The following is a 16491-nucleotide window of genomic DNA, read 5'->3' on the forward strand; positions in this document are numbered from 1 at the left end:
AAGGAATTATACACCAAACTAGTTGCACCTACACCCCACAACAAAATGGGGTGGTTGAGAGAAAATATCAGCATATATTAAATGTAGCTAGAGCTCTCCTAATTAAAAGCCAAATACCTAAAGTTTATTGGTCTTATGTCATTAAACATGTTGTGCACATAATCAACTTTTCCCCTACCTCTGTTTTATAGCATAAATCACCATATTATTTGTTATACAAGAAGCAGCCTAATTTATAGGACTTAAAAGTCTTTGGATCTTTGTGCTATGCAAGCACCATTGCTCATAACAGAAGCAAGTTTGATCCTAGAGCTTCCAAATGTATCTTTCTAGGCTACAAGAGTGGTGTAAAAGGGTATATCGTTCTGAATCGTAACACTAGGGCCTTAGAACTCACTAGGAAAGTGATTTTTCATGAGTTAATATTTCCTTACAAGACTAATGATCACAGGATGACTAATGAGCCTATACCTAGTATCACTAATATTGACCCTCATTTTATCTATGGTGACATTTTTCCTAGGAAACTGACCATTAATCGTCAAACTGAAACCACTATTGAATTAATCAATAATGACCTTCAACATAGTGATGGTCAAACTCCCACCCCTCCCTCACCTAATGCTCCAAATCAGTTGTAGCCAAGAAAGAGCCAAAGAATATCTAAGCCTCCTACATATCTTGAGGATTACCATTGTGCTCTTATGAACAATATAGAATTACCCCACCACTCTAAGTATCATCTATCTTCATACCTCTCTTACCATGCCTTAAGAGATAAGCATATATCTACCATTCTCTTTGTTAGTAGCCAAGTAGAACCAAAAACATATGCCAAGCCATCCTAGATCCTAACTGGCAAGAGGCTATACATAAAGAACTAAAAGCCCTACAACTTAATAGCACCTGGTTCCTGGCTAACCTACCTGATGAAAAATCTGCCATAGATTGTAAGTGGATTTTTTAAGATTAAATACAAGGCTGATGGAACCATTGAGAGATACAAAGCTAGGCTAATTGCAAAGGTGTATACTCAAACTGAGGGGATTGATCATATAGATACTTTTTCCCTTGTTGATAAGGTGAATGATCTTGTACCTGAAGTTCTTGAAACTGACACTGAAGTTGAACCTGGACCAGAAGCTGAAGGTGTTGAGCATGAACCTCAACAACCTACAGCTTCATTTGAGGATCAGAGATATTCATCTAATAGTGAATGTATGCATACCCCTGTTTCTATTGATTATGAAGGGAATGCAGGGAATGCATTTAGTAAGCACCTCATGTTCAATGAAAACAATGTGTTTGGACGTGTACATTTGGAGATTGGAAGGGAGTTTTCAAATCTCAAGGTTTTTAAAGATGTTGTCAAAGACTATAACATTTTCTCGGGTATACGAATTAAATGGAATAAGAATGATCTGATAAGGGCAATGGTTGTTTGTGCAAATCCAGATTGTGGTTGGATTGCATTTTGTTCTAGGGATAGTAGATTCAACACTTGTCAACTGAAAACCTTCAACCAAAAGCATACGTGTTGCAGGACCTTCCAAAACAAGGTTGATATTATGGATTGGGTTACCAAAAAACTAGAAGCAAGTTTGGTGATACAGCCTAATTTAAGGAGGAAACAAGCAATTAATTTGATGAAAGAGGACTACATGATTCACTTGGAGAATAAAAAAGTGAAAATAGCCATGAAACAAGCAAGAGAAGCAATTGAAGGCTCGGAAAAAAACAGTATGGTCAGTTGTGAGATTATTTAGAGGAAATTCATAAAACCAATACTGGATCAATTGTTGTAATGGAAGTGTTGTCAATTCCTGAATCACGACCAATGTTCAACAGACTGTTTATATGCATAAATGCTTGTAAAAAAGGTTTCAAGAATGGGTGTAGACCTATGATTGGCATTGATGAATGTTTTTTGAAGGGATATTACGTGAGACACCTTTTGTCTGTTGTTGGACATGATGAAAATAACCAGTTTTATATTATTGCATAAGTTGTGGTTGATTCATAAACCATTGCTAATTGAGAATGGTTTCTAGAATTGTTGGAACAGTCTTTAGGTTCTTAAGACATGTGTGGCTGGAACTTTATGTCAGATCAACAAAAGGGCTTGGAGTCTGCAATAATTGAGGTTATGCCAAGTGCACATATGGAAAATTTTCATCAAATATTTTAAGTATAAGGAGCTAAGAGGTATAGTTTGGGAATTAGCTAAATACACAACAGTTGATGAATTTAACACTCGGATGGCAAAATTGAAGGACAAGCATTTAATGCTATGGTCTTATCTGAACAATCTTGAGCCTAACTCATGGGTGAAGGCATTTTATAGCCACTGGCCTAAAGTGGACAATATTACAAACAACATGTGTGAAATATGGAATGCAAATATTGTTGAGTACAGAGATAAACCAATTTTAACTATGTTAGAGGAGTTGAGATGCTACATCATGCAGAGAATGGGACAACACAAGCTAGCCATGAGAAATTGAAAAGGCAAGTTGCTACATGTCCAACAAAGAATATTGGAGAAAATCAAAGTGAAAAGTTATAGATGGACTCCAACATGGACTAGAGATATTGAGAGTCAAACATTGAGGTAAAACATAGAACAACCAAGTTTGGGGTAAGTTTGACAAACCAATCTTGCACTTGTCAAAAATGGCAACTCACTGGATTGCCTTGTGAACATATTATGGCAGCAATTGCTTTCAATAATGATAACCCTGAAGACTATGTACGCAATTGGCTAAATATGGATACTTTTAATATAACATATTCATATGTCATTAGCCCAATTAGTAGAGATGAATTTTGGGTTAGCACAAATCAGAATCTCAAACCTATTCCACCAAAGCTAAAAAGGCCAATTGGTATGCCTAAGAAACATAGAAAAAGAAACTTAAATTCAGAATTTGCATCTAACAGTTTACTAAAATTGCAAAGGTCATAGAAGACAACTTATCTAAAATGTAATGAACAATGAAATTATGGTAAAACTTGCAATGGTCCAGGTATGCCAAGAAAGAATGATAAGAAACATGAAATAGGGGTCCCTAAAAACATGCAGCATCCTGAATTACTTGAAACTCATGTAAACTACACTACCCGTGGCTCCTGCTATGTATATTGTTATTTATATTATTATCTATAATCTATGCTAAATGTATGTACATTGGTTATAGGAGAGTCAGGTTGGTTCATCCAAAACTGCAGCTGTAATTCCGACTCATGTGAGATATCCATCAATGTTGGCAAGAACATATTCCTGGACATTTAATTACATTCTCATTTTCCAGGTTAAATTAGTATGTATATACATTATCTTTCAGTTTCAGGATAACAACACAAAGAAGTCACCTCAAGTCCAACCATCAGCTAATCCAACCTCAAGTATATTGGAACCACCTAAATCCATCCAAAAGCATCAGGTCCAACCTCAAGTGAAACCAAGAAAACAACCTTCAAGGTTCAAGCCACCAAGAACTAATTCAAAGAATGCTAAGAAGACATAATGAACAGTTTTTAGTTATGTAGTGTTTTGATGTTTTTTTTTGTAATGCTTAGAGATTGCCAATTTTTGTTGAGAATGAAAGTATGCATTAACTACTAATTCTTAGAAAATAACTTGTGTTTTGATGTTTTTTCTGTTGCTATTATGTACTGTCATTTAAGGCCATTTAATTTTTGTTGCTATTATCTACTACTATTTGTGTTGCAACTTATGTTTACTTTATTATGTACTGTTATTTTATGTTGTAACTGATGTTCATAATACAAAAGTTACATAAATTCTACAAATCATAACTTCAATTCATTGATAATACATAACTTACATAACAGAACCATAATTTCATTATATAACAGAAACATAACCAAAAACACATTCAACTTCATTTCACCCACACTACAACTACTTGATCATTTGAAAATACAAATCATAAAACCACTAACAACATATAAAAGACTAAACACAATTGCTACAATTATAACTTTTTTGGACCATATGACATGTTCTTTCATGATCATTTGAATTTCTTTTAGATTAGCTTGCAAACCATTCATGTCTTTAGCATGATCAATCTCATTTTCTTCCTTCATGGCTTGATTTCTTTCTCAATATTCAACCCACATAAAAAATTTCAGACAATATTTGTTCCCTTCCTGTAGAAGAATGAAAATTGTTTCAGAAGTGGAAAATAACATAAATCAAAATTTCACATAAAATGGAAAATAAAAACAAAAACAATGTCAATCTTGAAATATGGACATCCATAGAATTGTTTCTTTGGGTTCTTCATAGTCTTTGATGTGTATACATCAGCAAGCCTTCTGCAATGGCACAATGGAGGAGGAAATCTTTTATCTACAAAGCTCACATTGTCGTAACTTGTTTGAGAGGTGCACCACAAGTTCACATCATCATAGTTTTTCATGTCATATGCAAGAGGGTAACAAAATTAACTTGTTAGGGTTTATGCTGGAAGAAATTTGGGCAGTTTGGGTTTGTAATTGACCATCAACATTTTAAGGAAGAAGATGGACCAAAACAACATCATTTTGCTTCTTAATTTTTTTTCGGAATTATTCTGTGCAAAACAATGTCGTTCAGTATAAAAGTAAAAAAATGTATTTAAGTATTAATTTACTTAAAAAAATAATGTTACAAACACGACGTCGTTTTGAGCCGAAATTTTTTTAAAAAAATAAGGGCTTGGTGACATGGCAAGTTGTACATGTAGGATCATCCACCATGGTTCACGTTAACATTTAACATGTCACACCAACAAATCTTTAAAATTGAATATCTGATTGATTGACAATAACCTCACTAAAGTGATTTACAATCAATAACTAATGATTGGGTGCAATTTCCACCTCTATATATTTATGCGATAGTAGCCATAACATAGCCACATGCTTTAAGTCTCTTGGCTAATCTACGTGAAAGATGCTGCACAATTTATGGAAGACAATAATTATGAAGTTCATCATTCATTTGGATTTTCATTTGGATTGTTTACTTGTAGTAGGAGTTTGACTCTCATGAAAATTACTTTCATATGAAAGGTCGATAATATTTTTCTTATTTTCATAAAATGTATCTTGAATATCTAAATAGTCTGACGATTGCATTTAATGGATCTACCTTACGATTTTAGTTTAAGTATTTGGTTGTTTAATAAGAAAACGTTTTTGTTAAAAGAAGTTTCTTCTTTTATTTGATTTTATTTTATACTTGGTTAGATTGAGAACTCAAGTAATTAGTTCTTTAAGAAATAATGGTAATTGAGTTTCCAATGTATTTACTAGTAACTCCTTCAAAAATAATATGGGGAAAATGATCAAATGGAAAATGTTTTCAATTTACTTTAGAAACTTTAAAGCTAATTTTAATTTAGAGCAATTAGATTTACTAATTTTCTATCATGTTTTATCATAATATTTAGTCCGGAATCTTTGTAAAATGATTTACAATAAAGAGTTTTTTTTATGAATTTTAAGTTAATTAGTTGACCCTAAACATGTTAGTTATCTTTTGTCTATCTTTATTCTTTGTATATAACTTATACAATATTTTGATATTATTATGTTCACGTTGAATATAAATTGTGTAATATTATCTCTTTGATCACGAGATACATGTCAATCACCTTATAGAAAATACACATCTCATATATTATTGGATGATAAAGTAATATAAAGTTGATAACTTATTTTGTTCTAGCCAGCTCATTTATCATGTTTTCTCATAGAGGTATAAAAGTTTAATTCGGTTTTTGGTGTATTTCAGTGACCGAACTGAACACAACCATATGGTTTAGTTGCACTCAATTAACCGCAAATTTAACTATAGAAACCGAATCGAACTGAACCGTTCTTAAATGATTCGGTTCCACGGTTTTTCCTAATATTTTTTTTATAAAAAATCTTGTACCTATTCAAAGTTCAAAATATATTACAAAAGATATTGTTTATCAATAAAAGGAAAAATAGTACTACTATTATTATAAAAAAATATGAACCATATATAGGTGAGTAAAAAAATTGAAACTCATAATTGTTTGTTAGTAACATATATAACAATTATGTAATTTATGGAGAAAATTTTGAATTATGACATATATAATAATACAATCAACAATTAGTAACATGTACGTATTAGTAACATATAAAATAATACAATTCAAGATTAGTAATATATATATAAGAGGAATTCGTTTACACCTAAATTTCATTTACACTAATTACACTCAATCTCAATCATTATCTTCTTAAATCTAACGAACCAAATGAGTGAGTGCAATAAGTTATTTAAGATTTTTTTATCTCACATCATTTATTGCACCCACTCTTTGGTCCGTTAAATTTAAGAAAATGAATTATTGAGATCGAGTGTAATTAGTGTAACTTAACTTCAGTGTAAACGGATCCCTCCTCATATATATATATATTCAAAAGTGATTGAATTATTCTTATTCATTCTTATTCTTTTGAGCTTTAACATTATAATTCACAATTAGTAACACATAATAATACATGTATAACAATATATTGAATTGTTAGTTTTAAACTCAATACTATGCTCCAAATTATCAAGACATTGATAAACAATTTACTAAGTAATAACATATATAATACTAACATAATAACAATTTAGTAACATATATAATATTACAATTAAAACAAAATTGATAATTTAAGCTACAAAATTGGTTGAAAAATTAAACAACAATAAAAGATCATTCCCTAATATCTATTTTTTTAATATGCGGTTCAATTCGGTTTCAACGGTTCGTAAATTTATAAAATCATGAACTGAACTAAATATAAATGGTTTCGTTAAAAAAATAACTGAATCGAACTGCGAAACCAAACTGAAACACATTTTACGGTTTGGTTCGATTTCATCAGTTTTGTAGTTTAAACTGAAATCACTTACATTCTATTCTTCCATATCAATATTGAGGAGACTAGGCAATTAGGGATTGAAATCTTAATATTAGTAAATTTAAAGTATTTTAGTGGATCAACTACTTAAAAAGTTTAAATTGATATAAAAGAGGCTTAAACATGTAAGACTTTCTTTAATATAATTACCTAACAAACTAGTTGAAACCTCACAAACCTAGGAGACTACATTATAGAAACCAACCCATAACTTATATATAATTCTAAGTGACAACATTTAACTTATAATATAATTTTATAAATAATTAGAATCCATTTATCAAATACTAATAGTAATCATAATATATATTGATTAAGTAAGCTAATAATCAACAACTGATTCCTTAATTAAAATCGTCTACCAATAAAATTATATACAATATTAACATTTTGATAAAAAAGAAGAAGATATTTTCATTCTTTTAAAGAAAATCGACTAACATTGTCGATACAATACAACATAAAACCAACAAGTTCCATCGATTTTGAGAGATTTTAAAGCACAAATTATATGATCGATTTTCACATTTCGGTTGAATAGGACTATATGGTCTAGAATGATAACCTTAATCACACATACCTCATTATCGCAACCGATTTTTCCTCTAAAAAAACCCTAAACCGGGTCATTTTCCTTATCTCACATTAACCACCCTACCTATATAAACCCTTCACTCTCAACACCTAGCTGCTGCTGCTTCTTCTTCTTCACCACTCTCACTCTCTAACCATAACATAAATATGGCAGAGGGACTTGTTCTCCGCGGTACCTTACGCGCCCACACCGACGAAGTAACCGCAATCGCAACCCCAATTGACAACTCCGACATGATCGTCTCCTCCTCCCGCGACAAATCCATCGTTGTCTGGCACCTCACCAAGGAGGACCGAACCTACGGCGTCCCCCGCCGCCGTCTCACCGGACACTCTCATTTCGTCCAGGATGTTGTCCTCTCATCGGACGGTCAATTCGCGCTCTCTGGATCCTGGGACGGTGAGCTCCGCCTGTGGGACCTCGCCGCCGGCGTGTCCACGCGGCGGTTCGTTGGGCACAGTAAGGATGTGCTTTCTGTTGCTTTCTCGGTTGATAACCGTCAGATCGTGTCGGCTTCTCGTGATCGTACGATTAAGCTGTGGAACACTCTTGGTGAGTGTAAGTATACTATTTCTGATGGTGCTGATGGACATAATGATTGGGTTTCGTGTGTGAGGTTCAGCCCCAATAACCTTCAGCCAACCATTATTTCTGCCTCTTGGGATAAGTAAGTTATTCTATTTTCTATATTCAATTTATGATACATGTTATATTTATTCCATTTTCTATGTTCAATTTATGATACATGTTAAGAAATTAGGTTTAATTTACTTTTTTGGTCCTTGTAAATTTGATTTTTGTTGTTGGATCAAGTCCCTTTAAATCACTAAAAATCTTAAATAGTGCCTCTAGAAAATGTGAAAGTTTGATTATTTCGTTAGTCTATATTTGTAACTGATGATTATCAGCTGAATCTGAAGTTGTTTATGTTTAGGTATGCTGAAAATTATGTATTTCATTTGGATTAAGTAAAAGAATTGCTTTATAGGGTAAACGACAAGAAAAGTGTGTGAAGTTTTAAAAATTAATATTTGTCTGTATGAGTGAAATTGAAATTTCAAACTTTCAATATAATCTTAAAACCTTTTTCTAAATAATGGTATGTTTTAGAGGAAGAGTTTTGGCTTTGGAGGGGAAGTTTCAATCCATCTATGAAACAACTCCCCGAACATTAAAGAACAAATTTAACTCTCCATTACTCCCCTTCTATTCCATCCAAACATATCATAAACTTGAAGCTTCTATTCTCTCTAACTCGTATTTTCCTCGTAGAATCCTAAAAATCATTAAACATACCCTAAAAATCTAAAAATCATAGGTTGTTCGAAATATCTAAACATAGCCTAAATATCTCATAGGTTGTTCGAAATAAGCTGTTTCAAATAAAATTTGGGGACATTCTTGCTCACTAATTCTATCAGGGGCTAGTTTTGGACCAAATAGAGATGATAATGAAAATCGAACCTGTGGGTACCTGCCCGAACTCAACCTGAATTTAACGGAGAAAACCCGATGTGACTGGGTTCAGTCTCGGGTTTTACCCGAGTTCAAATTTCGGCTTTAGTACAGTTGATACCCAATCCCGCCCCGAACCCGATTAATATATGTAAAATTAAAAAATTACACATAAATACATATATAAAACCTATATATATATATAGAAATTTGACATATATATATAGAACCTATATATATAAAAATGTTTTGGGTATATTCCTATCGAGTTCGGGTTACCTGAAACCCGACGGGTTTGATGATGATATCATTGTTTTCCATCCCGCTTAATTTTGGTTCGGGGTTGGGGAAGCACAAACCTGACCCAAACCAAAATTCCATTCCTAGGTCCATAATTTGAAATTGTCAGGCAAGTTCTGAGTTTTAACTTTTCAAGGACTAAGTGAGGGTTCATTGTTTCCTGGGGATCTATTTGTGTAATTACACCATTATATATTTTGTAATCAGCATTTGTACACACTATTTACCCATCAAACACTATCATTTCCTACATTCGCCAATTAATTCCAGTTTCATTTTTCTTATTTATCTTGTCTATGCGGTTCATTTGAAACAATAGGACTGTGAAGGTTTGGAACTTGACCAATTGTAAGCTGAGGAACACCCTAGCTGGACACAATGGGTATGTGAACACCGTTGCAGTTTCACCCGATGGGTCGCTTTGTGCCAGTGGTGGTAAAGATGGGGTGATTTTGCTGTGGGATTTGGCAGAAGGGAAGAAGCTGTATTCACTTGATGCAGGTTCTATTATTCATTCTTTGTGCTTCAGTCCTAATAAGTACTGGCTCTGTGCTGCTACAGAGCAGGGTATTAAGATATGGGATTTGGAGAGCAAGAGCATCGTGGAGGATCTGAAGGTTGATCTTAAGTCCGGAGCTGAAGCCACTACCGGTGGAGTGTCAAACAAAAAGAAGGTAAATTGTTTTTCATAATCCCTTTTTTCCATTTAGTTATTGATAATTAATGTTGATTATTGAATGGATAATGGTTACTAATTTTGGTGATTGACAATTTTGTATGTTACTAGTTTGAGTGTTTTATAATTTGTGGATAATTGGTATGGTTCGAGTGAATTCACCCGATCATTGTCCATTGAATGTGAAATTGGGAGATCAAACTGTTCTCATTGAAGGTCCAATGTGTCAATTCTACTCAGTCTTAGTCGATGTAACCTATTGGAACAAACTGTTGTGGTTCTACCTCTTAGTGTGGAATTGTGGATGATGTTGTCCTATTTGTTCTCATTTTATGAATTAATGTATGGATATGGTGATCCTTACTTGTGTGATATTATGATATTTCAAAACTGGTCATAGCATGAAGTTGTTGAGTTGTTTTTTTTGTTTTGCACAAAAATGTGGCGTTCCCTATTCATTTGTCACTGTTTTGCAGGTTATCTACTGCACAAGTTTGAACTGGAGCGCTGATGGAAGCACACTGTTCAGTGGTTACACTGATGGTGTGATCAGAGTTTGGGGGATTGGGCGAGGCTTCTAAGTAATTCTCGGATTGGAGTAGCTGTTTTAATTTGAGACAAAGCTAGTAACTTTTTACATGTATAACTGGCAAAAAGTTATGAATTTGCTTCTGGAATATTTTTTGGGTTCAATTTTGTTATGTTGGAGTGCTAATGGCTTTTTGGGGCCTTTTTATTTATTTCATCTACTAGTATTGGTTTTGATTATTATTCATTATATTGTTGTTTCCAATTCAATTTTATTAATCAGATTATTTTTTCTTTTATATATAATGTCTTTCTCATCTTATTATTATGTTTATGAGATATGACAATTCTTTCTCTAAATTAAGAGACTATAAGAGAATTTCTCTTTAGCAAACTTGAAAGAGCAGATCTATTTGTCTTTTATGATGTTTCTTGATTGACCTCAGATACCTTTCTTTTTGGCAGATGTAGTTGCTGATACATTAATTCTGGCATTGAAAATTAAAGTTGTGCTTAGATGTCTCTAGATTCAATAAGAAATTCTTATTTTGCAATTGGTGAAATTTTGTTCTTTAATTTTTATTAAGCCTATATATATGCCTCATCATTTGTGGGTGAGAGCCAGGTCATCCTTTTTACTCATTTACCTCATATCCATCATATGGACTAACAGTGTTGAGGTGAAAAGGAAGAAATAAAAAAAAGAAACGAATGGTGATAATTGATTAAATGTGTGAAGATAATTATGTAGTTACAAAATGCAGTTTCAATTCATCCTATTTTATCAAATCCATAATTTGATATGGTTCCAAAGGATAAATTGTCTCATTCTAATAAGATCTTATTCTTGAACAAATGAACAAAAATTTGATAGACTTATTGGTATAGGAGAAAAGGTCTCATTGATGTGCATCTAGTAGGAATTGAACCTATGAATTCACCAATTGAATGATGTTTTCACAGTTCTTTGTACCCATAAATCTGCAAGCTCGAAGTACTTCTCTTGAACTTTTTCTCTCATATATTGATGTATCCCCCATTTGATACACGGATACAAAAAAGTTGTGCCACAGGACAAGAATATAGATAGTAAAATGGTGTTATTGAATAGATATCACTAAGAATGATATAGAATCTCTTAGTATTTACAAAACTTAAACTCTTACTTCCCTTTCCTTTTGGTTACAACTCATACTTCTCACTCTCCCTCTTCACCTATCTATAATCTACCCCCTTCAACTAACTAACAACTACATAGTCATAACAGTAAATAACTGCTATGTATAACTATTTATATTGTTTTACTACTTATTATTCCAGTGCCTAACATTGTGCAAGTATCATAACTAGGTAACTACCTAAAATGATTAATAAGAAAGTGGACATGTTTATTCCTTCGCTAGTTTGATATCTGGATTTCTCATGGTTTTGAGCCACATGTCAGCCATAACTCTTGAGGAAATGCTCCATAATACGTCTCTCCCTTTTACCAATGCATGCTTACCTCTCTTCCTAGCCTTTCCAAACCCATATTCAACTAACCAATGCATTGCAGTTAGCCTTAGTTTCTCATTTTCCCATCTATTCTTCTTTGCAGTTGTTGTACTTGTACCACTCCTAACCTTGAAACCTACCACATGCATGCTTGTTACTTTGAACCTCTTCTCATCGTCATCGTCATCTTTATAATCATAACCGTTCCCCTTTGTGTCTGCACTTTTTGCATCTACAAGCACCAACATTGGACCTCCAACTGCTTCATAGTTTCTTATTGGATCTCTCAGTTGGACAACAAATATTAGTGTGATATTTGATGGTTCAATATCAGAACTTTCAGTGTTGATGTTATTGTAGCTTTGGTATTTGATCCAATCCTCAAGTGAAATAGCAGAACTCAACATATCTTTATCAATGTTTTCTGCTTCTGAGATCAGTTCAGAAACATTAAATGGAGCTTCTTCCTCAGCCATATCAGCTTGAATTTTCAAGGCCTCAACTACCATGAACTCAATCTTCTGCATTGTAAAAGCTAGAATTTCCTCTGCAGTAAGTGGTTCTTCATCCACATTCCAAAACCCTGTAGAAATTCTCTCTTTCCTTCCTGAACTCATTGCATTTCCCATTCCTTTCAAGGCAGAAACGATGCGAGCAGCGCTGGAACTGGCTCCTTCCTTGTTCCTACCTTTTATGATGGCAGAAGCAATGCCTTCAAAAGCAATCTGTTCTGCAGTTTTGCCTATCAGTTCATCTACGGGCATTAGGCCGAAAATTTGAGAGCTTAGTTCCTCAAGACCAATGCCAGCCAATTTCTGAAACAACTCTAACCCACTCAGGGATTGATGTGATTCCAACAATAACGGCTTTGACATCTGCATTGCTAGCTTTGGAGTATCATTTCTATCCACAGCATCATCTGAAGGGTTCATTGATGCCAAGTAGCCTCCATCCCTTGTTTGAACAACACAGCCTAAGCCCTTTCCAAGATCAGGTAGATACACTTTAGATTCTCCATCGGCTGAAACATGATCATGTAGTTCAAGTTGTAAAGAGGGAATTTCAGATTGGTTGATTTTGTGTCCTCTAATCTCTTTATCCTTAAGCATCTGAAGAAACTCCCTTGTCACAGTTTCTTCATCAGAATCCAACCTTTGTGATTTTGTTTCCATTGTTATTATGAACTCATCATCTTCTCCAATTGTAGAATCAAGAGCCTTTATCTGCTGTGAAATTGAGTCGAGCTCGGTTAATCTAGAAATTAGGCGCAATTGATCATGCACTATGTCCTTGACAATCTCACTTGAAGATGACTTAACTCCAAAAGACTTCTCAGATTCTTCCCCCTCATATTCTTTCTTCTCTTGAACCTCAACTCCTTTATCCAGGATCTCAAAAACCGGAAAATCAAATTCTTCCACCTTTTCTTTTCCAGCATCAAGTTTTTTAGTAGTAAGATAGGAATCATGAACTGGACTTGGATCATCAAGATTCAAATCATTCATACCTTGAAAATCCCTTGTTGACCATGTCTGTGAAGGAGTCCAAGCATCATTTTTGCTTGTTATTCTTGCACTAGGCACACTGAATGATGTCTTGGATTGTTTTCTAGCAAATGAAAATGTAAGCCTTCTGAACCTGCTAGAGTTCAAATTCTCTTCCTGGTTATATGTTTCAATTCCTCCACCTTTCTCTATGATTTGGAAACCCAGCTTCAGAACTAGTTCTCCTCCTTTCGCCTTTCCAGATAAGCTAAAGTTTGTGTCCCACTGGCGAACCGGCATGCCCTGCTGGTTTTCCTCTATGGATTCTTGAATCAACCGGCTTAAGTCCACATAGCTTCTTCCGAAATTAAGCTCTTTAGCATCAACCGAAAGAAGGTATATCGAAAAGGGTCTTGGCTCAAACTTAAGCTGCTTCCCACCACTGCCATGTTTACAATAAACATAGCACCTTATGAAAAGGGTCTCTTCAAAATCTGCCACTCCTTGAGCAACCCTTGATGGCATTGTCTGAACAGAACCATCCTTTGTCTCCTTCTTTCTAACACAAACAGCAAGTCTGAGTCCATTCATCGATGAAGGAAGGCCTTGAGCAGTTAAAACTTCAACCGTAAACAAACAACTTAGTTTCTGCTTTCCAATATGAGAAAGTGCCCTTATAGGTTTCCAGTTCCAAATCCTTCTTTTGTCACCTGAAGTTGATGTTTCATCAAACTTCTTGATATCTGGCTGAATCCTTGGTGCATTGGTATCTTCTAATTTTGGCCCTGATCTCCATGGAGTCAAGGACATTCGACGTGATCGAGTTTTGTTATGAACTTTAGTAGCATCTGTGTCTTTGTCATCTTCTGTAGATATGAGGAAAGGAACTGAGGTTCTAGGAATAGCAAGGGAAGCTGTTCTTCTAGATGTAGTGGCAGTGTGCGCGTGATAAAGGGTTTCGCTTAGAGACTCTAGTTCTTCGAGGAGCCGAACATTGGAATTTCTCTTGGTAGAGTCATCAGTTGCCATTTCTAGAGAATGAAGTTTTTATGGAAACAAGCTTTGATGTATATGATGTTATAAAGATAATGAGAGAATTTTGGGATAAGGAAAAGGAAGAAGGTATAAGATGCTAGAAATGCTTTGAGAGTTGGCTAATTTGAGGTGCAAGGACTATGCTATAAATGATGATGAAGTAGTAAACTTGGTGGTACTTTGTGAACCAAGAAAATGTGGTGAAGTGTATTTGTGTTGAATATAAGGAGTATTAATGATGTTTAATTAGTGAAGTTGCTGGTACTTTCTGAACCAAGAATGGTGAAGTCTATTTGTGGTGAATAAAACATTAACGAATGCATTACATGGTGCCTTGGTTTGCAAGTCAGGTTTGAAAACTGATAGACAAAAGTGGTCCCATCAAACTTAATTTTGGTAGCTGACAAGTCTTATATAGCCTTTGCACTAGTGACAAATTTCTATTGTCACGTGGAGGGAGGTAGGGTAAATGTGTAATGAGATATTGGTGCAGCTGAAGCGATCTTTGTATACCGTAGATAATCAAATAAAAAGGTGTAAGAATAGATATAAGAGAAGAAGACAAGAAATTTGTTAGAACTAATTGTTTTTTGATGAGTGGCTACTAATGTATTGTTAGAGATTATGATTACAAGCTCTTGCACACCTATGTGCCCAATGCCCACATGGTGCTTCTAATTGATACAAGTTATAATAAGAAACTTTAGTCCAAAATATATTCTTGATTTCTCTATTCCATTCTAATACTAGCCAAGACAATATGAGACTTCTTGCAATAATATATTTTAAGCAGATAAAGAATCAAAGATAAATATATAGCTACTTAGGAAATTTGTATAGCAATCCCATATTTTGTTCATAATTTTTCAGGGAAGATGCATGTTGTACTATTAAACTTGCAATATATGTGAAACATGAGGATAGAATTTGGTAATCCTTCAGATTTTGGCCAGATGGAGGAAAGTTGTATGATTATTACTTTGTAGTCAAACAGATAGGTGAGGTTGGATTGAGTTGTTGTAAATAATTGCTTGGTTATGGTGCAACCATGTAAGCATGTACCCTTTACCAATAAAGTATAGGTGAAACAATAATAAGGTGTGGAAAAGTTGAAGTGAGAAGAAAAAGGGGAACTAGGCCCACCAATCAAATACATGTTTACACCCAAAAGTGCTTATTTTTAAGCCAAGATTGTTACATGCATATTGGTTCTGGCCATGGTTTTAATTATTCTCTTTCTCCATACAATTTATGCTTACTTTAGTTTTGTGTTGCAGTTTGGAATCAAATAAAATAGGGACAACCCCTCTTTTTTGTTTTAACCAATACTCCTTCCTATCCGGATTTCATACCGAAAAAAGACGGCCAATGTATAAGACTTCCACCATGGATAAGGGGTTGTAGTGACCAGACACGGACGACTGTTTATCAAAAACACAAGTCTCCACAAAGTCGTAAGACCATGATGAGGCTTACGTTTGCTCAAGATGCATGCAATCTTACACTTGCACATAGAAAGAATGTTTGAATACAAAAAGGAACAACCATAAACATATGTCTTGGTGTCCATTTTTCTAATGTAGCATGGTCATATCTTTGTTAAGTTTTTTTTGGTTTTCCATATGTATTCTCGCACTTGAGGTAATCATGTCCGAGCCGGTAACATTCATAGATATGTGAGGCTAACTCTTCCAGCAGCTATTTTTCATTCACAAGACTCGAACCCAAGACCTTACTTAAGGGAGAATCAAACATACTAAAGGAAAGGTTATGTATGCTCTTCTAATTCCAATTTCATCATATTATAACAACTTTGTCATTAATAATAACACTACCTTATGAACTCAATATGCAAGTTATCATAGTTTTATGACTTTTATCTAATAAGAAAGTGGGACCAATAATATTTTTATGACAACTATTGATTACATTTACACACAAAATAAGGTTGATTTTGATGC

General features: G+C 34.1%; 2 protein-coding genes across 2 annotated transcripts; one reads left to right on the forward strand and one right to left on the reverse strand.

Annotated features, from left to right (window-relative positions):
- LOC109347711 (guanine nucleotide-binding protein subunit beta-like protein) lies at positions 7664 to 10734 on the forward strand. Its single transcript, XM_019587726.1, has 3 exons — positions 7664 to 8225; positions 9633 to 9987; positions 10466 to 10734. The coding sequence occupies exons 1-3, from the start codon at positions 7705 to 7707 to the stop codon at positions 10568 to 10570; spliced, it is 981 nt and encodes a 326-aa protein (XP_019443271.1). The 5' UTR covers positions 7664 to 7704; the 3' UTR covers positions 10571 to 10734.
- On the reverse strand, positions 11660 to 14922 carry LOC109347712 (protein PLASTID MOVEMENT IMPAIRED 1-like). Its single transcript, XM_019587727.1, has one exon. It carries the CDS (start codon positions 14522 to 14524, stop codon positions 11906 to 11908), a length of 2619 nt encoding a protein of 872 aa, XP_019443272.1. The 5' UTR covers positions 14525 to 14922; the 3' UTR covers positions 11660 to 11905.

The sequence above is a fragment of the Lupinus angustifolius genome, chromosome LG05, assembly GCF_001865875.1.
Source record: "Lupinus angustifolius cultivar Tanjil chromosome LG05, LupAngTanjil_v1.0, whole genome shotgun sequence".
In the NCBI taxonomy this organism is placed as follows: domain Eukaryota; kingdom Viridiplantae; phylum Streptophyta; class Magnoliopsida; order Fabales; family Fabaceae; genus Lupinus; species Lupinus angustifolius.

Excerpts from the sequence above, each read along its gene's own strand:
- LOC109347711 (XM_019587726.1), top strand. The coding sequence starts at position 7,705 with ATGGCAGAGGGACTTGTTCTCCGCGGTACCTTACGCGCCCACACCGAC. Across the intron at positions 8,226-9,632 it reads ATTTCTGCCTCTTGGGATAA|GACTGTGAAGGTTTGGAACT; the intron begins GTAAGTTATTCT and ends TTGAAACAATAG. Across the intron at positions 9,988-10,465 it reads GAGTGTCAAACAAAAAGAAG|GTTATCTACTGCACAAGTTT; the intron begins GTAAATTGTTTT and ends ACTGTTTTGCAG.
- LOC109347712 (XM_019587727.1), bottom strand. The coding sequence starts at position 14,524 with ATGGCAACTGATGACTCTACCAAGAGAAATTCCAATGTTCGGCTCCTC.